We start from the raw sequence: 22,213 nt of genomic DNA on the forward strand, positions 1-22,213 counted from the left end.
GCGCGCTTCGGGCTCGGTCCCGGCCTTCGGGCGGCCCCGGCTGGCGCCTTCGGGCGGGCTCGGCGGAGTCCGGATGGAGGACTCGGACTCGGCCGCCAAGCAGCTGGGCCTGGCCGAGGCGGCGGCGGTGGCGGCCGCGGCCGCTGTGGCGGCGGCGGCCGCGGCCGCGGCGGGAGGCGAGGCGGAGGAGCCGGTGCTCAGCAGGGACGAGGACTCGGAGGAGGACGGAGACTCCGAGGCAGAGCGCGAGACGCGGCGGGTGACGGCCGTGGCGGTGATGGCCGCCGAGCCCGGGCACATGGACATGGGCGCCGAGGCCCTGCCCGGCCCCGACGAGGCCGCCGCGGCCGCAGCCTTCGCAGGCAAGTGCCGCCCGCCCGCGGTTCCCGCGCACCTGCCCACCTGGCCCGTGCACCCGTGCACACCTGCATACCTGGCCCGTGCATCCGTGCGCACCTGCCCACTTGGCCCATGCATCCGTGCGCATCTGGCCCGTGCCCCCGTGCGCACCTGTCCTGCACGCGCTGCCTCCCACACACCAGCCCTATCCGTGCTCCAGCGACCAACCTGCCTCTGCTCCCCCAGCACATGCCGCCCCCCCTCCCCCCCCGCATGCCTCACACCTACTTCATTGCCCTGACGTTCCTGCACGCCTGTATGGTGTCACCAGCCTGGCCCTGCCCAGCCTGCACACTTCTTCCCCGACCTCCTTACCTTGTGCCAGGCTCACTCCCTCTTGTGAAGCACTCTGCGCTCCTTCCAGAACCTTCTCAGCACCTGTCCCTTGCTCCATTTTCTCTGCGTCTCCCTGGCACTGGTGATACTGGGGGCTGGGGGATTAGGGGAGTGGGGATCAAATGTGGATGCTGGCCTGGAGGGGCCTGCGGGTGGCTCTGCCTGGTCACCTGGAATGCTAAGGGCCAGTTCAGGGGTGACCTGAGAGCTGGGGAGCAGGACAGTGCTCACCCAGCTTGGGAGGCCCTGTGGCCTTTGGGAGCAGAGGCCAGCACGTGGGGTTGTCTCCTCAGATTGCCCTGCTGGTCTGTCCCTGCCTCCCCCACCCCGTTTCATTTATGGATCTTCCCTCCGCACTAAGGTGTTCCTGGCCAGTTGCTTTCCCAGGGAAAAGCCGGCCTGTGGTTTTGTGTCTCTCACAAAGAACATTGCCAAGTGTCGTGACCCAGGGAGCCTCAGAGCACCCCCTTTAGAAGTAGAGCCTCCCCACACTGCCAACCCACAGCTGTAGAGACTTTCCCAGGGTTGTGCCCTCCCCAACTGGGAGCTCCCCGGCAGCCCTCCAGGACTCCAGGAGTGTGCGGGCACCCTGGCAGAGTGTCGTGTTGTCACTCTCCCCCAAGGAGCCTCCAGGTCTGGGACGGACAGCGGCCTCCTGGGTCCTGGTGTCCTGGGCACCCGGCCAGGTCCTGCTGGCCCCCGAGCCGCCCGTCTGTGGTGGGCTGCTTGGCGTCCTCGCAGGACGGGGAAGAAGGCTTTGTGGCTGCTGGAGCCTTTGGTTCTCGTAGCTAAACTGGTTTAATGTCGGGATTTTATGGACCATGAAGTGTTTCTTCAGGTTTTTGTGCTTTTTTGCATGTTGTTTTGGATGCAGAAAAGGAATGGGTTACTATTCCTCATGGCCTCGGAGAAATGTGTTTTTCCTGGAAATTGCATCGCTGTGTTTTTGCATGTGTGAAAGCAGTACAGCTTTCCTATGGGACGTTCCGAGGTCAGGTAGTTTCCCGGGGGAAGTAACTTGGGGACCTGCTGCCCGTCTGAGGCCACCGCCTCCAGGCACGCAGCTGCTGGGCCCAGTGGAGTGTGCTCAGACAGGGCTCTCCTCGGCCGGGGACACGGCACGTGGTCTGGTGGAGGATGCGGACGGGCCACAGGTGTCTCAGTGCAGTTTGGTGGGCGCTGGCCTCGTGGGACAGGCTGGTAGGTGCTGAGCACCCCCCACATGCCCGAGGCTGCCCAGGCACTGGCTGTGCTAGAGTGCTGGGTGGTCCAGGGGGCCCGCAGCCCAGCCCGGACCGGGCCCGGAAGGAAAGCAGGAGGGGGGCGGTGAGGGAGGACGGGGACCTGCCTTGCCCTGTGCCCACCTGGAGGGGCAGCCAGTAAAGGGGGGACTGTGTGTCGCTGGCACCGCGGGTGTCTGCTCGCAGGACGATCACAGGGTGTGCAGCCTTGCTGTATGGTTTCCTCCTAAAAGGGTGCGAGAAGCCCGGGGGCGGTCTGGCCAGGCCTGCTGCTGTCTTGATGGGGCCTGGCGGGGGTGGGGGTGAGGACCCAGGTCACCTAGGCTGTGGCTGGGAAGTGCTCAGTGAGAGTCCCTTGTTGGCAGTTCAGGTACCTGATTGAGAGATGCTGTTCTGGGGCCCAGGGCAGGCCTCTGGCTCTGAGCATGCGCCGAGTCAGGCTCCTGTGTTGCAGAGGTGACCACTGTGACCGTGGCCAACGTGGGTGCCTCCGCAGACAATGTCTTCACAACGTCCGTGGCGAACGCCGCCTCCCTCTCGGGACACGTTCTGGTAAGCCACCCCGCCGACACTCTTCCCCCGACCCCAGAGGTCTGCCCGAGCCTGGGCTCACCCGGAGGCCCGCCCTGGGTTCCCTGGCGCTGGGAGGGCTGCGGCTGCTGCTCTGCCCTCAGGCCATGCTCGTGTCTCCTGTCCCTGCCAGATGACCGCACACAGGGGACCCCCCTGCAACCTTGCCAGGACCACTAGTTAGGGTCTATTTATGGCCTTGATCGCACACCTGGGATGCTGTATCCCTGGAAGCAAAATTACTGTCGTTGGCATGGGAACAAACAGGAAACTCACCCTCTTACGACAGCAGACTACAGATTTAAGAGACTTGCTTTATTTCCTAGGGCGTCAGAACGCATACGAGCTGATAGCCAGGTGATACTTTCTCGCAGATTCTGGTTTATCCTCTGTTCTAGAAGAGTCTGGAGCCAGAGGGTCAGGGAGCGACGGTGCCTCCTGGGTGCGGTCGGGAGACCCGCAGACTTAGTCTGATCCAGATGAGGAGCTGGGTCTCACGGGTCTGTGTATCCTCCTAGGCCTTAACAAGGAGAATGTTTCGTGACTCATAAACGAACACACAGCATTACCTTTTCCTGGTAGAGGGTTGCGTGTCTTCGGTGATTCAGACACGAGCTGTGTTGACGTCCTTACTGGGGTGTTGACCCTCCAGGTGTAGGGGCCCAGGCCCTGGGTGCGTGTGCAGGTGTGCGTGTGCTCGGGGGCCGGGGGGTCCCTCGACTCCACGATGAGCACGTGCTCACTTCCCCTGATTGGATTTTCAGGTGTAAGAAAGGTCTTTTCAGTTTGCCCTCGTCGGCTCTGTTCTCAGCACGAAAGCATCAGAGCACCCCAGAATGCTGGGTTTGAACCAATGGCTCGGAGTGTCGCCTGTCCCAGGGCTGTCTGGGCAAAGCCTCGAGTGTTTGCCAGAGGCCCGTGAGGCGTGTGCCTGGGGACGGCGGGTGGTCTCCGCTCCAGCAGGGACCAGAGGGGTGTGGCTCACCCGGGGAGCAGCGCAGCTTGAAGGGCCAGGCCAGGCGGGCACGGAGGAGGTGGGCACTGTCCCCGTGGCAGCATGGCTGGGGGACCGCATGGCGCGGGAGGCCCTGGTGCCTGGTGGACCGGGCAGAGCTGTGCGCGGGGCACAGGTGCCAGAAGGGAGTCCTGCCCCAGACCCCAGCTGTGGCTTCTCTGTGCCCTCCCTCGAGGCCTGTGACCTGGCAGGAGCTGCCCCAGTAGACGTGAGCGTACTTCCTGGTTCCAGGGTGTTCGGGGGACGGCTTTGTTCCTTGCCCTTGGCCTGCAGTCGAGAGCGTTTGCTCAGGGCCACCCCGGCGTAGCCTCGTGTGTCCTGTTCTCGGCTCTGTGTTTAGGAGAGGCCGGGGGGTCCCCTTGCCGGGGTGTTTACTTAGTGAGGACCGCATCCCACTGCACCCAGCAGCAGGCTCTGCGCCGCTGTGACACGGCTCAGGGAACGCCCCTTCCTCCAGTCTGGCAGGACGGCACTGCAGATCGGGGACAGCCTAAACACCGAGAAGGCCACGCTGATTGTGGTGCACACGGATGGGAGCATCGTGGAGACGTCGGGGCTGAAGGGGCCGGCCGCTCCTCTCACCCCAGGTGCGCCCTCCTGCCCTGGGCTTGCCGGGCGCCTGTCGGCCACACTGGGGGGCAGCTGACTCCCTCAGTTATTTCTTTTAAAGATTTTATTTGGGGCGGGGGCAGAGGCACGGGGAGCAGCAGAGTCCCCACGGAGCAGGGAGCCCGACGTGGGTCGAGCCCAGGACCCCGGGATCGTGACCTGAGCCTCAGACAGGGGCTTCACTCACTGAGCATTCCCCCCCCCGCCCCCTGACTTACTTATGTGGGTATTTGGAGTGTAAACATGGAGTAGAGAGAGTGGGATTTTCTGGGCTGACAAAGAGCCGCCCAGAGCCGGAGGGGGCGGCCGTGGAGAACCGCTGAGAGTCCGAGGGGTGGTGGTTCCCTCCCGGGGGCTGGGGGCGTGCCTGGCGCCCCGAGTCTCACCGCGCTGCCTCTGCCCAAGGCCCTCAGTGCCCTGCGAGTCCTGCAGCTCCCGGCCAGGACAGAGGCGGGACCAAGTATAACTGGGACCCGTCGGTGTATGACAGCGAGCTGCCCGTGCGCTGCCGCAACATCAGCGGGACCCTGTTCAAGAGCAGGCTGGGCTCAGGTGAGGCGGGGCCGGCTGCAGGGGCAGTGCTGACCCGCGGAGGTCGGGAGCAGGGGAGAGGCGGGGCACCGGCATGGCCCGAGTTCCCAGCCCCAGTCCGGGAGGGGACAGTCGTCCCCAGGTCTGCATGACACGGCTGCATGGGGCTGCGGTGCCGGGGACGCCACGCGGGGACGGAGCCTGTCCAGACGCTGTCCACGGGACAGGGAACGCACGCGGGCCCAGGCCAGGCCCTGGCGTCGGTGGGCATCCACGGGGAGCCGGGTGCGAGGGGCAGCCCGCGTCCACTGTGCTGGTCCCGCGTGTCGTTTCAGGAGGCCGGGGCCGGTGCATCAAGCAGGGTGAGAACTGGTACAGCCCCACGGAGTTCGAAGCCATGGCAGGACGAGCCAGCAGCAAAGACTGGAAAAGGAGCATCCGCTACGCGGGCAGGCCGCTGCAGTGCCTCATTCAGGTGTGCGGGCCACCCTCCCGTGTCTCAGCGCAGGGCTCCCGTCGCCGCAGGAGTGTCTCCCCAGGCGTGAGCCGTGGGTCCTCTGCCCCCTGACCCTGGGGCCCTGGGCCGGGCACCCGCCTCCGCCCGAGGGCGGTGGTCCAGGAGCGCACGAGGCAACACGGGAGCTCCGGTTAAGGTGCCTGTGCCCTCCGAGAGCCCGACTTCCCTCTGCCTCGGTTTACACATCCCAGGAGGAGAGGGCTTCTAACTGCTGTTTCCAGCTTAGTGCTTTGGGGGTTACTCAAGAGGTCACGCCCGTAGAATCTCTCCGTGCCCCCAGTAACGGCCTCGTGCCAAACAGAGGTGTGGGGATGGAGTGTCTGGGAGGGACAGGGTCTCACCTCACAGGTGGCAGAGCTAGTTGTCCCCTAGCGTGGATGGCTCACATGGGAGGCCGACTCCCTACCTACCGCGGGACTCTTTGACTTTCAGGACGGGATCCTAAACCCTCATGCTGCCTCTTGCACCTGTGCCGCATGCTGTGACGACATGACCTTGGTGAGTCGCCAGGAGGTGACCGGTCGTCAGGCTCGCTCAGCAGCTGTCTGCTCGCAGGCACTTCGACCCTCAGCCCCCCGCCCCGCCCCGTCCTGCTCCTGCTGCTGTGCACGCGTCCCCGTGTCCCTGGTGCCCCACAGCATAGCTCAGATTCTCACTCAAATTCTGGCTTTCCGACATTCCTCTGGGGCCCTCGGGGGTGTGCGAGGCTGGCCCCGCAAGGTGGCCAGAGCACGCGGACGGGGCTTGTCTGAACACAGAAAGCTCCTGCGACATCACCATCATAACCCCAAGACCAGACACACGCTTTCTTTTTATGGTTGTGAGAAGCATATACATGCTTTTTCATAATCTATGTTTTTAAATGTTACTTCTTAATACCACGTTGAAGTTATTTATAAGGCTTTTAATGTTCTTTGAAATACTTCTTTTTCCTAGATCTTTCTCAAGGAGTTAGTCTTGAAAAGAGTAACTATTTTTCATCGATTTTCACATGTGCTGCTGTGTTGTTTTCAAAACCGTGATACTGGTCTGTAACGTATGAATATCCCAGTCTTGTTTCAGCCTTTCTTAGTGTTGAATTCTGTTTTAAAACATATTCAAATTTTAAAAGCTGCTTAATGAGTTTCCTGATTTTATTTTGAATACTCCTCTGGTTAATCATTAGAAGATAAGAAAGAACGTTCAATTGGAGAGACGTCATATTCTTGGGTGGAAAAATGAAACATTCTAAAATTGTCTAGTTGGTGTAAGGACTAAACGTGAATCTAATGGCATCGACGATGGGATATTTCTATGAAAATTAAATGACTTTAAAGTTCACCTGGAGAAGCTGGTCGTGAGATTCTTGGGGATCTCGTAGGGAAAGACGTGCCATAAGAAGGAACTTGTTCCGTGTAGAGGTTGAGGATACTTGGTAGAGTGATTTGCAGCTACTCCAAGACGCTGAAATACGTGTCAGTCTAACAGAACGTGTACCAACTCCGAGTATGAAAACCCTAGAAGGTGCCGTGGGGGGGGATCAGAGAAGCCTGTGGGGTGGCGGGCAGCGCGGAGCCGCCGGTTCTTCCCACGGGGTTCTTTGGAGCTTTAAACAAGCTAACTTTAAAATTTATATGAAAAGTTAAAGGAAATAGGACAGCCAAAGTAACTTTGAGAAAATGACAAATTGGAGGAGTCCCAGCGCACGCCGGTTAAGCCCTGTCCGCTGCTGTCGTCGTGAAGATGTGTCCGTGGAGCAAGAGGCCCGCATGCACTCGCACACCAGCTGCTGACACAACCAGATGGCCCGGGGCCTAGACACCCGCTGTATACACAGACGACTGTAAAATGGGCCACAGATTCAGATTTATCCGAAACAGAAAACTAGCGGTTTTGGAAGAAAACGGGAGAACTTCATGGCCTCGGATTTCCCAGATGTGAAACCACAGGCACGATCCGTGAACTAGAACTTGGTGACTCGAACGCCTCCGTTCTTCCCCCCGAGGGCGGCAGTAAGGAGCCCGTGCACCTGCGCTCCGGCCTCCCTGCAGCTCAGCGTGACAGCAGTGTCCCCCTGCCAGCCCCGGCCAAGCTGTCGCAGGTGTGAACAAGAGCGCACTGCCTTCCTGCACCTGCCTCTCGGGGCCAGGCTCCACCAGGAGCGGTAGGGCAGGCGTGCGGCCTCCGAGCATCCCCCAGGCTCCTGGGGGGAGGTCCACGCTGGGGAGGCCCTGCCCAGAACCGCTGCCCTGACAGTCATGGGGGCTGCCCCGGCTCTGCAGCCACGCTGGTGGACGTGCATCTCCATGTTGCTAGAACACGTCAGACGCAAAGAAACAGAAAGCGCAAGGCACGCAGAAGAAAAGCAGTGGCAGACACGGCTTAGACGTTGCTGGGCATAAGGCCTCCCGGCCCCGTCCGTCTGCGTTCACAGAACTGAGGGAACCCGTCTGAAGAACCACGGAAGGTGTCTGCTCAGGCGGCCGCCGCAGGGCCCCACCGACAGGGCGGGGTCTTCGACCTCGGAAACGAGTTTTCTCCTGGCTCTGAGGCTGGACATCCCGGGCGAGGCCCGCTGGCAGCAGGCGCCGTGCCGAGCGTCCCACGGCAGAGGGAGCCAACCCGAGACCCCTCGGATCAGGGCCCCCACGACCCTCCCCACTGCGGATCCAGCCAGGGGGGTCCCGCCTCCCTCGCTCGGTGCCCCGCAGGAGCGTCTCCGCAGTTGGAGAACATCCACAACAGGATAGGAATTACAAAAAAGAACTAAGTGGAAATTCTAGAATTGAAAAATAGAAGACCTGAGTGAAAAATTGTGTGGAAGGGCCCACAGCAGTGAGGGCCCCGCGGTTCCCATGGGTCTCACGCCCCCAGTGTAGTAACGTCCAGCGAGATGCTCCAGCCGTTGTTCCCAGCACCCCCCTGCCCCCGTGGACCCCCCCACGATCACCGGCCGGTCTGTGCTTGCTGGTGGGCTGAGGTTTCCCCTGAACTTAGGGACCTGGGACCACAGTGCCCCCTCCTTCCTGCCGGAATGTTCTCTCGTTTCAGGCTCTTCTTTCTCCTGGAGCGGTCCCTCTTTGTTTTGTCTTCTAGCGGTTCCTAAACATTCCATATGTTGATGAGGCTTTTTCTTGCTTTCAAACAGCGTTGTTCATGTATTCTTTTAAAAAGTGTTCTTTCTGTCATTTTAAGGAATTTAGGGCCTGAGAGAGGCTGGTCTTTGCAGCTTCCCTCGATGAGCCCTGCGCTGCCCCTGGTGCAGGCAGGAGATGGCGTGGGGCAGCTCATCCTCCCTGCTCACTGTGCCTCTCCCCGCAGAGTGGTCCGGTCAGGCTCTTTGTCCCCTACAAAAGGCGCAAGAAGGAGAACGAGCTGCCCACAACCCCCGTGAAGAAGGAGCCCCCCAAGAACATCACGCTGCTTCCCGCCACGGCTGCCACTGCCTGTGAGTTTGAGCAAGGTGCAGCCACGGCCCCTCTGACCCTCCGATCCCTGGGGCTCACTGTTCAGAGCAGGGGATACCCTCTGGGTGCCCCTCGGGGGGCTCCCTCATCTCCGTAGACTCCTTCACGTGTGCCCCGCATGTATTTCTTCGTGACACAAACCAGAGCGGCGCCTGCTTGATAGGGGCGTCGTGGGACCACCCTCTCAGTGAAGGTTCTGGGGTCTTGGTCTTCACAGCCTTAGGCATGTGCCTGCCCGTGTGTGGCCCACAGTGTTGTCTCGCACACGGGAGGACAGACAGAAAGCCTGGCTGAACCGCAGAATGGGCCACAGGGATTTACAGATGGGGCAGGGCAGTCTCTCAGGCAACGTGCCAGCAGTGAGCACCTGTGCTAGGTGCCTGCAGAGGGTGTGAACTCAGGGTGACCCGGAAGCACCTGCAGGTGGGGCGGAGTCGGGATGGGAACACTTGTAGGCGGGGTCGGGTTGGAGGGCCAGGAGCACCTGCAGGAGGGGTGGAGTCGGAGGGATGGGAGCACTTGTAGGCGGGGTCGGGTTGGGGGGCCCGGAGCACCTGCAGGAGGGGCGGAGCCGGGGGTGGGGCTGGGAGCATCTGCTGGTGGGTTGGAGTGGGGGCGGGCCCTGGGGAGCACCTGCAGGTGAGGTGGAGTGGGAGGGCGGTCCTGGGAGCACCTGTAGACGGACTGGGGGGGGCCAGGAGCACCTGCAGGTGCAGTGGACTCGGGGAGGTCCCCGAGGTGACGCAGCAGCAGAAGTGCTGGGGGTTATGTTTTCTGTTTTCTGCTGATGCAGTTCCTGCCTCCGTTGCCAGGTCAGCAGTGCGGGGTCACCGAGAGCCCGCCGTCCATTCCCCCCCCCCCCCCCCCCCCCCCCGTCCCGAGCTCCCTGCAAGGCACCACAGGTCACTGGCCTCCGGCCGTCCTGGCAGAGGCGCCTGGGGCGTGTGCCCTGGGCGAGCCCAGTGGTAAAAAGCGCTTCTGCTTTTCCAGTCACCGTGACCCCCTCAGGACAGATCACTACCTCGGGCGCGCTGACCTTTGACCGGGCATCCACAGTGGAGGCTACCGCCGTCATCTCTGAGAGCCCAGCCCAGGGCGACGTCTTCGCGGGAGCCACGGGTGGGTTGTCCTCGGCACCACCCGCAGCTGGGCAGGCCCGGGGTACGGGTCGGTGGGTGTCTGCCCACTGCTGCCCTCCGCCAGTTGTGCACACGAGCCCCAGGAACCACGGCCAGAAGGTGGAGATGTGGGGGAGGGGACTGACTGTGGGGACTCTACGGTGACCTGTATGCCCCCCAGCCTCTTGGCCGACTCCCTGTGGGTGGTGCAGCTGCAGACGCCCGAGATGTCGGGTCACCCGGCTGTCTTGTTCCTCTGGCCCCCGACAGTGCAAGAGGCAGGTGTGCAGCCCCCGTGCAGGGTCGGCCATCCGGAGCCCCACTACCCCGGCTACCAGGACAGCTGTCAGATCGCGCCGTTTCCAGAAGCTGCGTTGCCAACGTCTCATCCCAAAATAGGTTGGTCCGAAAGTTCGCGCTCGCGGTGCTGTGACCCTAGGACCGTCTCCCCATCCTCCAGGACGTCTTGGGGGTGTCGTGCAGTCACGACGGCGCCTCCACGCTTTTCAACACTTAAGGAGAAGTTCCACTGGAGAAAGTGTGTTGATTTCTTGTTTTATCTTGCTTTTCCCCCCATTACAGTGCTGACCTCCCTGCCGGCCTTGGCGGTCCCCCCCTCCACACCCACCAAAGCCGTGTCCCCCGCCGTGGTGAATGGGCTGGAAATGTCCGAGCAGCGGAGCTGGCTGTACCTGGAGGAGATGGTCAACTCCCTGCTGAGTACGGCGCAGCAGCTCAAGACACTGTTTGAACAGGCCAAGCAGGCCAGCTCGTACCGGGAAGCCGCCGTGGCCCAGGCCCGAGTCCAGGCGGATACAGAGCGCAAGGAGGTAGGAACCGGTCGGCCCGTGCACACGTGTTGCTGGACACTCACCTGTCTCGGACGTGGGTGTCCTTTCAGACTTCCAGCAGCTGGTGAAGACGTGCCTCAGGTTCTGTTGAGTTTAGAGAGGCGTCTTCGGGCTGTCTGGTGGGACATGTGCGTCTTCCCGGCCCCAGGGGCGCTGGCATGGGTATTTCCCTTCCAGCTTCCAGCACATTCTTCAGAAGTAGGATCCCGAGTCTGGCATCTGGGTTCATGGAGCATCGGGACACGGCGCTTTCCCACGGCAGCTTGTCGCTGCAGCACAGAGAGGGTCTTAGCCCCGCTGGCTTTTCGTGTGGCCTTCAGGTCGCTGATGGCGTCTTCACTCCGCAGGGGCCCGACCCCAACCTGGCGTAGCTCAGCGTGGCCCCGGAGATGGTCTGCAAGCCAGCTGCAATGCGCAAGGGTGGAGGTGGAGGCTGGGGTGCGCCGGCCACGCGGGTTTGTTGTTTAAGAGTTTATGTATTAGACTGAGAGCCTGGGGGGTGGGGGACAGACTGCCCTGAGCAGGGAGCCCTACTACGTGGGACTCGATCCCAAGACTCTGGGGTCATGACCTGAGCTGACGGCAAATGCTTCACTGACTGAGCCCCTGGCGCCCCCCTGTGCTGCGTTCTTAACAGAAGCTTTTCCCCCTTACAGTCCAGGTGGACTTGGTTTCTAAACAAAACTCAGATTGGTTTTTCCATCAAATCTATATGTAAAAATTTCTGTTTGTTTATTCTTTTTGTAGATCAGAGGAAAGGAGAGTTCTTCAAGTTCTTAATTTTTTATTAGTATTATTTTTAATATTCTATGTATTTATTCATGAGAGACACAGAGAGAGAGAGAGAGAGAGAGAGAGAGAAGCAGGCTCCCAGGATCCTGACCTGAGCTTAGGCAGCCGCTCAACCACTGAGACCCCCGAGGCGTCCTGGTTCTGAATTTTTTTAATGATCTCCTAATTTTGCTTTTCCAAGCAAGCAAAGTGCTGCTCTCTTCCTGAAGGAGATAAATGTAAAACATTTTTTAAAAAATTACAATTCTAAACTAATAATCGACAATGAATTTTATAGAAAAGAGAAAAGCAGAAAAAAACCTTGATCTTTTTACCCAAAGACAACGACTGCGAGGTTCTCAAACGTTTGAGACTTTTCTAGGTTTCTTAGTGTCGTTGGTCTCCAACCGAATCCCGGCTCCGTCGGAGGCCCTGTGGTGCCGATGGTGCAGTCCGGTCCTGGCGGCAGGTGCGGAGCTGCAGGTGCAGACCTCCCCAGCGTCTCCGGGGCACAGGCCGCTGTGCGTGGGCTGCGCCTGAGGCCCTTGGGCCCACGCGGGCCGCCCCAGCACCTTGAGGACCCTGCCCCATCGCGCGACCCGGCCTCGGTCTCTGGCTGCCGCGGGACCCCGTCTGTGTCTGGCGGTCAGGGCAAAGCGTTTGCTTTCCCACGGTGCAGTTACACCCACGGAGGGGGATGGTGGTGGTGCGGCAGGCCCGCTGGCAGCTCCCCGGAGCCAGGAGGCCGCCCCGCGGACCCACGGCCACATGGGGAAGCGCCTGGGTGGGTGGCGAGGCAGACGCGTGGGGGGAAACTGGCCAAGTGACTTCCTTGGGAAGGAGCACGTGGGCGGTGGAGCAGACCTCGGGTTGCAGAGGGGGACGAGGGGGTGCGTGGGGCGCTGGAGCCGCGGAGGGGGACGTGGGGGCGCGTGGGGCGCTGGAGCCGCGGAGGGGACGTGGGGCCGTGTGGGGCACTGGAGCCGCGGAGGGGGGACGTGGGGGCCGCTCTGGGACAGATGGCTCACATGGGGGGCGCTCCTACAGGCAGGTCACTGTGTCCAGGGCTTAGCTCCCCGGGAGAACCTCCAGTCCACAAGGCAGACCCGTGGAGGCAACGGGCTAGGGAAACGCAGAGCGGGGTTGCCGTGGGGTCTTGGTTCCTCACCGTGGACAGCTCCTTGCACAGCCCCGTTTCTCTGCTGCTCCAGCTGCTCATGTTGCCGTGTGCTGACCGGGGCGCTGGGGGTGGTGAGGCCACAGCCCGTGCTTGTGCACGCCCTCGGGGACCTGCTGTCACGGCGCATGACCACCCGCGTGTCTATGCGGTGCTGTCTCTACACCTCTGCCCACATTTAAGTTGGTTATTTGCATTTCCTCAGAAAAAGTGTTTCAGGGGCGCCTGGGGATTCACTCAGGGAAACGTCTGCCTCTTGATTTCAGAGGCCTCCCTGGGTGTGGACTGTCTTTAATTTTTTAAAAAAAAGCAGTTTTATAAAGGGAATGTGATTGTAAGAAGTAGAAGTTATGGTTGTTCGTCGGGTCCCCTACCAAGGCGGCAGGTCCTGCTTGAGGGGCCGAACGCGGATGGTTGGGGTGCCTCTCCCCAGGCACAAGGGGCCTGGGGATCATTTTAGAGGGTGAGGAGGGCGTGTGAGCTGTGAAGACAGCGTGGTCCTCCCTCGTGTCCTGGGGCCCCGGCCTTGCACAGCGCAGCAGCCGGCCCCACAGCTGGTCGTCCATCTGTCCAGCAGTGTTCTTCTGGGAAGGAGCAACGTCTGCACAGCTGGCTGGACGGTGTCTAGGGGACAAAACGGAAGGAATCAGTGTCTTGCTGATTCAAACTGCACAGAAGCATCGATTGGAAACAGCTATTCATGCTCTTATCAGGACAATCGCTGGGCTGTGGCGTCCCGGCTGGTGGCCTGGTCGGCATCCCACCCGGGCTTGACCCACGGAGACCAGTGTTGGGGACACCCTGTGCTCCTCGTGCTGCCCCCCCCCGCCCCCCCCCGCCCAGGACGCAGCTCCTGGCAGCACTTGTCACACAGGAGTCGCAGCTCCACCCTGGCGAGGACATGAGTGGGGAGAGCGTTCTTCTAGTTTTTGATTTTTCATCGGTGATTTTTGTGGATTTTTTTTTCAGAGTAAAATTTGTATGTGACGTAGGCACATTTTCTCTCCTTGGTAAGAATTCTCCAGTGACAAATGGGACGGACGTGAAAGACAGGAAGACACAGTGGAGGTTGTTTACCCCGTGCCGGGGGACGCAGCAACCTTCAGGGGGCACAGAGCTTGGCGGGAGCTTGGTGCGGGGCTGCTGCATGTTTTGCCTCCCACAAGCACGAGCACTGTGGCTCCCAGGTCACACTCAGAGGGTCCAGAAGCTGAATTCCCATCGCGAGACGTTGATGACACGGGGCAGTGTCTTGCCCGGGGCTGGATTGGTGAGGTCGCCACTCTCCAAGGCGGGGCTTTGGGTTTTATTTATAATTTTGCATATTTTAAAGAAAGAAACACGACACAAAATCCCTTTATCCTTCCCATCACATCGGGCGGAAGAACATGAAGTGTCCTAACGGGAGGGCCGCGCCTGGGCCTCCCCATCCCCCATGCCAACCCCCCGTGTGCGTCCTGTGCCTGTGGACTTGGAACCAGGCAAGTCTGTGCTTTGTCTGCAGCCACAGAGGGGCCGCGTTCCTGCAGGTCATGGCGAACCAGCGCGTGATCCGGGGCCGGGTGGGGATGCCGCGGGGCTCTGGCCTGCAGATAGCCTGCAGACCTCACGCACAGACCCCAGTTCTGCTCACAGGGGCAGCCACACCCGGACGCTGGGCTCCTGTGACACGAAGAGCCCCCACCTGCCCGAGACCCCATGGGAGCGCGCTCTGGGGGACGTTGTGCGGCCTGGAGGGGCACAGGAGGGCGGGAAGGCCCTCACTCGAGCCGCGGCGGGGCGGGCAGGGCCGTGGCTGTCCAGGCTCTGCCGCAGGGAGAGCGCCAAGGGACTTTGTGCTGAGGATTTGCCATGCAGGTGTTTGACCTCGGCCGGTGTGGACACAGGTCTTGCCCGGGCTGCCGCCATCGCAGGTGGTCCCACGGGGTGATGACCGTGGGCAAGCACCAGCCGGGTGGGAAAGGCCAATGCTGCCACCTGTTGGACTGGAAGACCCTGGTGGAGCCCCAGGAGCGTTGGGGGGTCGGGGGACACAGGACCTGGGAAGGCCGGAGGGGTCAGGAGGCGGTGGCTCAACCTGCCTCGGCTCCGTGGGCCAGACTCCCTGCTTTGACAGTTTATTTGGAATTACAAGAAAAATCAAATTCCGCCCAGCAGAGGCAATTCAGGATTTCGCATTTTTCATCACGAGTAGCTTGCTTTCGTGCGTGATTAGCTCAGCAGAGATTAAACAGGGCAGAAGAGCAGATGCCTCCCGTCAAGGGCGCAGCATCCAGCAGAGGCTGGCTGGAGGCCTGGGGGTGCTAGGCCCCTGGCACGGCCCTGGGGCAGCCCTGCTGCTCCCGGCCTAGCCGCGCGGTGGTCGTGCTCACGGGTAAGGGCTCCATGTAGCACCTGCACCCGGATGGTCAGCAGGGCCGGGGTGGAGGCAGGGTGCCCGCAGGAGTGCGGGGCGGGTCCCGGAGGGGCCTCTTCCCGGCTCAGACCCCCCCACCTCATCGGGGCACAGGGGGCTCTCTGGTGTGTTTTCTCCAGGGCACTGTCCCCTCGGGGCCCCTCCTCATGACCTGACATGACCCCAGTGGGCCCGGCCCCAGAGGCTGAGCATAGGCATTTGGGGGATGTGTCCCGGCCTTGCGTTTCTCCTCCAAAGGTGACTTTCCCCTTTGCACATGGAGCCACGGCGCCCGTACCGCCCGGGGTGCACCTGGGTCCCATCCCGTCCCCTCCTGGGGCACCGCGTGGTGGGTACAGGATCTCGGTGGATTTTTGGAATTCTGCATCAGAGGCTGTTTCCCATGTTTGTTGGTGTTGGCCTGGGCTCCTTTGCCTGTGTTTTATCCTCTGCGTTAGACCTGAGGCCTGCGTGCCTTATTTTGCTCACGTGTTTGCGCCTTTGCCAGGTGGGGGCTCTGGGTGGGGGCTCCGGCCTGGCCCCTCCGGGCGCTTCCTGGCACTGGACGACCCTGCAGACCCAGGAGCCCTGGTCCCTCCGCTGGAGGATGGTCTGGGGAACCAAGTCCCGGGGCCGCGGGGGCGTCGTAGCTTCTGGGCCCCTCGGCGACACCTCGCGTGTGCAGACTGCCCCGTGTTTCTGTCCTTGTCCATCTCTGTAGCTGAAGGGACGGGTCCATGTCGCCGTGGCTCAGTCCAGTGCCGACCACTGCATTGTTTTTGGCTAAATGATAATTCCCCCTTCAGGCCGCGGGACTGAAGGCACGCGTGCTGGAGGCACAGCCCCGCTCTGGCTTCAACCCGACGTGTTGGTTCCGTTCGGAGGCTCTCCGCCTCCCCCAACCCCGCTGGGCGCGCCGTGGGTGTGCGGTGTGCGCGGGCACCTTCCTGCGGAGCCTCCCCTCTGCTAGGGCCCCACTCAGGTGCGGTGCAGTCCGGGGACGCTCTGCTCCCCCGGGGCAGTTTCGTACGAGGTTACGGGTGGCCCTTCCCTTCTTTCCTCCCCGTATTGTGTCCTACGAGGCGGAGGCAGGTGCAAGCTCCATGACACCCCGGAATCCAGGTGACGCTTGTGTCTGGAAGGGAGCAAGTGCACGGTGGGGTGGTTTCACGAGCAGAGAAGCATCGGGCCCGAGGGTGGGCAAGGGAGCCCGCAGTCCCGCGGCACTGCCTTGGCCACGCCGCTGCCCTCAAGTGTGGGCGGGTGACCTACCACGTGGATCCTCGGTTAGTCGAGGGAGAGCAGGCAAAACAAATGTTTCCAGGAACCGTAGAGACTGGCCGTGCTGGAGCACACGTGGCGCCTGGTGCCAAGCATCCAGAAATGTGCTCCGGCTGCCCAGGCGCGGGCGGCGGTACCGGGGACTGGGCGCCCAGAGCCGGGAGGAGGCCCCGGTGCAGGGGGAACGGGGCGGGCGCGGCAGGTGCCGGCCATCTGGCGGGGGGCGGCCCCGCGACACTGACCAGCCTGTGTCCTTCTTCCAGCAGTCCTGTGTCAACTGTGGCCGGGAGGCCCTGAGTGAGTGCACCGGCTGCCACAAAGTCAACTACTGCTCGACCTTCTGCCAGCGCAAGGTGGGTTCTCGTCCCTGCGCCCCTCGCTGTCACGGGAGGCCCCCTGCCTGCCCCCGCGGCGGCCTGTCCACTGCGTCCTGCGTGCCCGGCGTCTGGGGACTCACCTCAAGCCCCAGAGAAGCCCCCGTGGTGGGTACTATGGCCAGGCCCCGGTGGGGGGGGGTCCTGCCCCGAGGCTGCCCCCGCCCGCGCCTCCCAGCCCCAGGCGCTTGGGCCTGGGGCCCAGAAGGCGGCTGTTTCCAAGGCTTACCGGCATTTCCGGTGGGGGTTGTAGGTCAGAGGCATTCAAGGCACGGGGAGCTGCGAGCAGCCACAAGGAGCCGTAGCGCGCTGTGCTGGGGGCACTTGGCAGGCCCGCCGCCCTCCTGCCACGTTTCCCAGGTGCACCTGTGCCCGCTGACGGCGCCATCCCCACCAGGCCCTGCTCCCCAGCCGAGTGTTTGTCGTGGGTGCGGCAGGTGCCGGGCACGGGAGGGGGCGTGATGGGCACCTGGCGAGTCCAGTGGGTGCGGGTGCCTGGGGCCACCCCGCGGGGAGGACGGGGCGTTGGCACGTCCCCCGGGGCCCCGACGACCTGGCGCCACCCCGGACGGTGCCTGACAGCATCCTGCACCCAACGCCTTGGTGGCCCATGGTGCGTCATGGGGCCAGACTTGCCTCCCAGCTGCACCCATAGCCCCTGGCCCATCTGTCGCTGGCTGGCCTGTCCGGCTGTCTGTCCGTCCAGAGGTTTAGGACCAAGGACTCCAAGTCTGCTGTCCCCTGACAACGTGTCAGAGGATTTTGCACTGAGGAAGGGGCACCTTGGGGCAGCGGCCTGTGCTCAGGGCGGCGTGGGAGCCCACGCAGCATGGGCAGGAGGGAGGTGGGCCCAGGCTGGTTCCTGGCACCTTCCCCGAGCGCGAGCACGCAGGAGGGTCCGTGGGTTGGTTCTTTCGTGACCCGGGCGGGTTCCACCTGCAGCTCCGTGTGGCTGTCAGACTCCCTTCTGGTGTGGATGCTGCGAACTGTGTCCATAAAGACGTGCTCTGGGCGTATTTACATAAATTGATATAAAAGTAATTTTAAAAACCGTAATTCTCACATTGGACCCAAAGTGAGCACTAGATGGGGTTGGAGAAGACGGGAGCCTGAGCTCACGGTGTCGCCCCGAGGGCCGCCTGCAGTGCTCTGTGCCCCTGGGAAGGGGGCACGGGTGTGACAGCCGTGGGTTGGCCCCCGCCCCACAGCCTAACCATGTCCTGCACGGCGGTCGTCTTTGAGGCGGTGTAACGGCCATGCCGCAGCCCTCGCCCGTCTCAGGGCACCATTCGCTGATGTTTCAAAACGTCCACCGCAGTTGTGCAAATACCGCGGTTCCGCCTTCGATCCGCTCGTCTCCCCCGAAGCACCCCGGGCCCTCCCCAGCCGCCGGGAGCCGCGACCCCACTCTAGATTGCCTTCCGTGGGCGCGCCGGTGGCAGGACCCGTGCTGTGCGGTCTCGGCTCATCCGTCCCACAGCGTGTGTGTCACCGCTTCGCTCCTCTGGCTTCCTCGCTCGTGAGCTGCCGGCCGGGGCGCGGTGAGGTCCTGACGGTGCGGCGCCTCCCGGGAGGGCTCGTGGTCCTGCGTGCCGGCCCGCGGTGCGGCCTTGCTGCGTCTGTGTCTGTGCTGGGCTTCACTGAGAAAGTTCCCAGCTGCTTTGTCATCGCCTGCGCCTGGCTGCGGCCCCGCACGGGTGGGCACACCCCGCTGGTGACCCATGATAGCGAGCATCCTGGCCACGTTAGGAGCCGTTGTGCCTCGATCCCGTGGCAGGTGCGCCCTCCCCATGCCCGGAGGCCAGTTGTGCATCTGTTTTAGAGAAATGTCTGTTCAAACACCTTGCCCATGTGTGAGTTGGATCTTTTCTCCCATGGGCATGGAGGCTCCTGTGTCCTCCTGGACACGTGTCCTTCATGGGATCCCTCGCGGACGTTTCTTCCCCGCCTGTGACTCATCTGCTTCCACAGTTGTGTCGTCTGCAGGGCAGGACGGGGTTTAGATTTTACTCACTTATTCACGAGAGACACAGAGAGAGGAGAGACGCAGGCGGAGGGAGAAGCAGGCTCCCTGCGGGGAGCCCGACGCAGGACTCGATCCCGGGACCCCAGGTCATGCCCTGGGCCGAAGGCAGGCGCTCGCCACTGAGCCCCCCGGGACCCCCAGGGCGTTTTTAATGGAGATCATGCTGTGGGTGTTGGGGCTCAGAACCGCCTCCTGTTTTTTTTCAAAATGTCTCTGGTTCCCACTGTTGAGTTTGCCATGCCCCACTTCGGGCAACGCCGTGTGTGAGAGCCGTGGCCCCGAAGCCCGCCTGCGGCAGTTCGCACACGGTGGAGACTTACAGGGTGTATTTTTAGGTAATTTCAAGTTAAAGTTTTGTTTTCCTGATATAATGATTCAGATGTTGCTATTTTTTTTTTTTTTTAAGATTTTATTTATTTATTCATGAGAGAGAGACAGGTAGAGGGAGAAGCAGGCTCCAAGCAGGGAGCCTGACACGGGACTCGATCCCGGGTCTCCAGGGTCATGCTCTGGGCCAAAGGCGGCGCTGAACCACTGGGCCACCCGGGCTGCCCAGATGTTGCTATTTTATTGTAAAGTGGGGACACTTCTAGGAAATTGGGAAAACAGGGCGTGACAGACAATCAGCCGCCGTCCGCCATCCAGGGAGCCACCCCGTGGGCGTCCGGGTGCCTCTGTGCCCCGGGGTTTGTGTTTGTGCCCTGTCGTTCCCTCACCACACACCAGCCTCCCATCCAGGGTCACGTCTGATTCGACTAGCACGCCCTCGTTTGCCCGCCGAGCCCCAGTCGGGCTGAGGCGGCTCCACAGCCTGGGCCCGGCTCCGATCGCAGCATCCGCCCCCTCGGCCTCTGGGCGGCTCCTCGCCGGGAGCTGACGTCACCCATCGCTCCGCCGTGTCCTGACCCTCCTGCGAGCGGCAGCCTGGACCTGGCTGTGGACCGCGGCTGCATCCAGCTCTGTGTGCACCAGCGCGGCTGCGCGTGTCTTCGCGCATACGATCGCTTCTGGGGCGTGTCTGGGAGCAGGGGGCCGGGTGGCCTGCCCGAGCGCTGCGGGCCCCCTGTCCCCACTCCCCGCTCCCTGCTGCTGGGGTCCCCGCTAACGCGCCGTGTGCTCTTCCTTTCAGGACTGGAAGGACCACCAGCACATGTGCGGCCAGTCGGCGGCTGTCACTGTCCAGGCGGACGAGGTCCATGTCACAGACAGCGTGATGGAGAAGGTCACCGTGTGAGCTGCGGGTCCCTCCACAGTGCCGCGGGGCTGCCGCAGGTCAGGGACCTCGGGGGACGTTAAGGAGAAGAAAACACTTGCTGGTCAAGTTGTTAACAGACTTTCAGTGACTGCGCCGTCGGCAATGAGCTCCCGCCGCCCGGAAGCCCGAGGGAGGCCGGGGCAGCGGCTGGTGGACGCAGGCCCCAGCCCTCAGCGCCTTCTCACGGTGCTCTTTTTTATCGCCTGGATCGTGAGCATCTGGTCTCACCCCGGTGTGTCGTGTGCTGTGACACACGTGTACATAACGTGTCTGTCAATAAAGCTGCCGTGACTCCGGCGCCAGCTTCCTGGGTGCCCAGCAGGTTGGGAGGGCCTCGGGTCGGGTTCTCCTGACCCTGCGGTTTGGAGGTTGCAGCCCCCAGGCGTGGGGCCCGCCGGAGCGTCCTCCCTGTGGCCAAGGCGGGAGCTCGGCATGGGCACCACCCCAGGCGCGTGGGCCGCTCCTGTCCCATCCCTGAAGCAACGGCACCAGGTTGGACCCCAGGGCACTCGGGGGCCGGCACATTTGGGCCCTGGGAACAGGACCTGCCTCCCTGCTGACCAGCACTGGCGCCCGAGGACCAGTCCCCCACGTTCCGGAAGCTTCTGTTTCTGGAAATGCCCTTGTGGCTGTGGAACGCCTGACCCGCCGTCTCCCTGTTTCCCTGGCTCTCCCGAGGCTCGGAGCGAAGAAGGCAAGACCCCCGTGAAGAGACGCACGTCCGTGGGTGGGCAAGCCGGCAGCCGCCAGGACCCTCTGCAACGTCGCTTGGTTCCACGCTGGCCTCAAGTTTCTGTGAGCCGTATGCTCGGAGGTCGCCCCCAGCCTGGCACCCTCCCTGGACTCCTACTTCCAGAAAGTTCCAAGTCTGCAGAACCCTGGAGCCTTGGCTCTGGGACACGGCCACGGCATGGGCTGAGGGGGCCCGGGGTGTGGTAGGAAGGGGGTGTGAGTGCCCATAGGGCCTGGGCCAGCCCCCGCTCCCAGCTCTGTGGACCACGCAGCTTCTCGGGGTTTTCCTTTCCCAAGTGTAACACATACCCGAGCCCTGTGCCCGCCGCCACCTCCTGGAGCTGAAGGCCGAGAAGTCTGCGTGGGGCCCGGGCTGAGGACGGGCGATGGGGCACTCACCATCCCCCCGCGGGGCGCCCTCCTCAGCGCACGCCTGGGGGTCCGTTCCCACAGGTGGAACAAGCCGGAGGGGGGCACCTCGCAGCTCTTGGCGGGTCCCTGGGTCCCCGGTGCGCTGAGCGTCGGGACGGCAGGGAGAGGACCGCGGGGGACCCACACGTCTGGAAATGCTCCAAACATGGACCGCCGGGCCGTCCCCACCCTGGGGGCACTGGCGCTCCTCCTGGCGCTGGGGGCCCTGGCGGGGGGCGGGGGTCCAGATCTCGGCTCAGCCAGGGCATCATCTCAGGGTCATGAGCGCAAGCCCTGCTTCGGCCTCCGCGCAGAGCATGGAGCTACTTGAAATAAAAGGATGGAGCCCTCAGGACCGCACGTTCTGGGGACAGTTTTCTAAATTGTGTGTTTTCCAGGCCTGTGGCACCCTGGCCGCCCGTGGCTTCTGACAGCACCTCCCGCGGCCGCGGTGCGGGGGATGGGTCAGCACAGGCCAGGCCTTTCGGGGCGCTGGGTCTTCGGGCCCAAGCTCCAGGGAGCTGCAGGCTGGGGTGACCCTTGGCCTCCGCAGGGGCAGCTGAGTGAGCTGGGTGGCTGGATGCCTCTCCCAGTCGGCCAGGCCTTCATGGCTCTGCACGGACCACCCCTGCGCTGTGCACCTAGTCCCCTCCAGGGCCAGTGGGGATGGGACGGGGTCCCCAGCTCAGCCCCTGGGCACGTGCCGCTCACTGGCTCGATTAGTCCTGCCCCCTGCGTACAGGTGATGACAAGGTGCCAGTGGCGGGCCAGCCGCGGTTGGAAGGTGGGCATGGCCGCCAGGCAGGGGTGATGGCACACCTCCCGCAGCGGCCCCCAGGTACCCGTGGAGGGAGCAGCGGCCCAGCTCCGGGCAGGTGTCTGGGGCTCCTGCCTGTCCCTGCGGGGGACCCAGGGCATCTGCAGCCACTGTCCTCACGCTTGGTGGGCACCGAGGTCCCAGGAGCTGCAGTCGCCACCAGAGCCAGGGTCCCTGGGTGCCCCCGGAGCCCTGAGCACCGCCAGGGGTGGGGAGGCAGTGCCGCTGTTATGAGCTGGGGCCCCTCGGCCCACAATTGCTCGTGTTCAGGAGAGAACCGCCTGGAAGCACAGACAGCGATCGGCTGAGGGGCTGCCACCGCCCCCTCCTACCCAGGGGCA

At 62.8% G+C, this 22,213-nt stretch overlaps 1 protein-coding gene across 7 annotated transcripts; it reads left to right on the plus strand.

The window, feature by feature from the left end:
- The first annotated feature begins 38 nt into the window (after window positions 1–38).
- On the plus strand, window positions 39–21,438 carry DEAF1 (DEAF1 transcription factor). Of its 7 annotated transcripts, none has more exons than XM_077863702.1 (12): window positions 59–362; window positions 2,431–2,528; window positions 4,019–4,148; window positions 4,576–4,722; window positions 5,037–5,176; window positions 5,651–5,716; window positions 8,519–8,660; window positions 9,655–9,825; window positions 10,053–10,181; window positions 10,365–10,612; window positions 16,521–16,610; window positions 19,787–21,438. In XM_077863702.1, the coding sequence occupies exons 1-12, from the start codon at window positions 74–76 to the stop codon at window positions 19,889–19,891; spliced, it is 1,755 nt and encodes a 584-aa protein (XP_077719828.1). In that variant the 5' UTR covers window positions 59–73; the 3' UTR covers window positions 19,892–21,438. The 7 variants fall into 7 exon arrangements, with proteins under 7 accessions (XP_077719824.1, XP_077719828.1, XP_077719829.1 ...); XM_077863703.1 differs by having other exon boundaries at window positions 16,524–16,610; XM_077863704.1 differs by having other exon boundaries at window positions 8,519–8,645; window positions 9,655–9,783.
- The last annotated feature ends 775 nt before the right edge of the window (window positions 21,439–22,213 follow it).

The sequence above is a fragment of the Canis aureus genome, chromosome 21 (assembly GCF_053574225.1).
Source record: "Canis aureus isolate CA01 chromosome 21, VMU_Caureus_v.1.0, whole genome shotgun sequence".
NCBI lineage: Eukaryota > Metazoa > Chordata > Mammalia > Carnivora > Canidae > Canis > Canis aureus.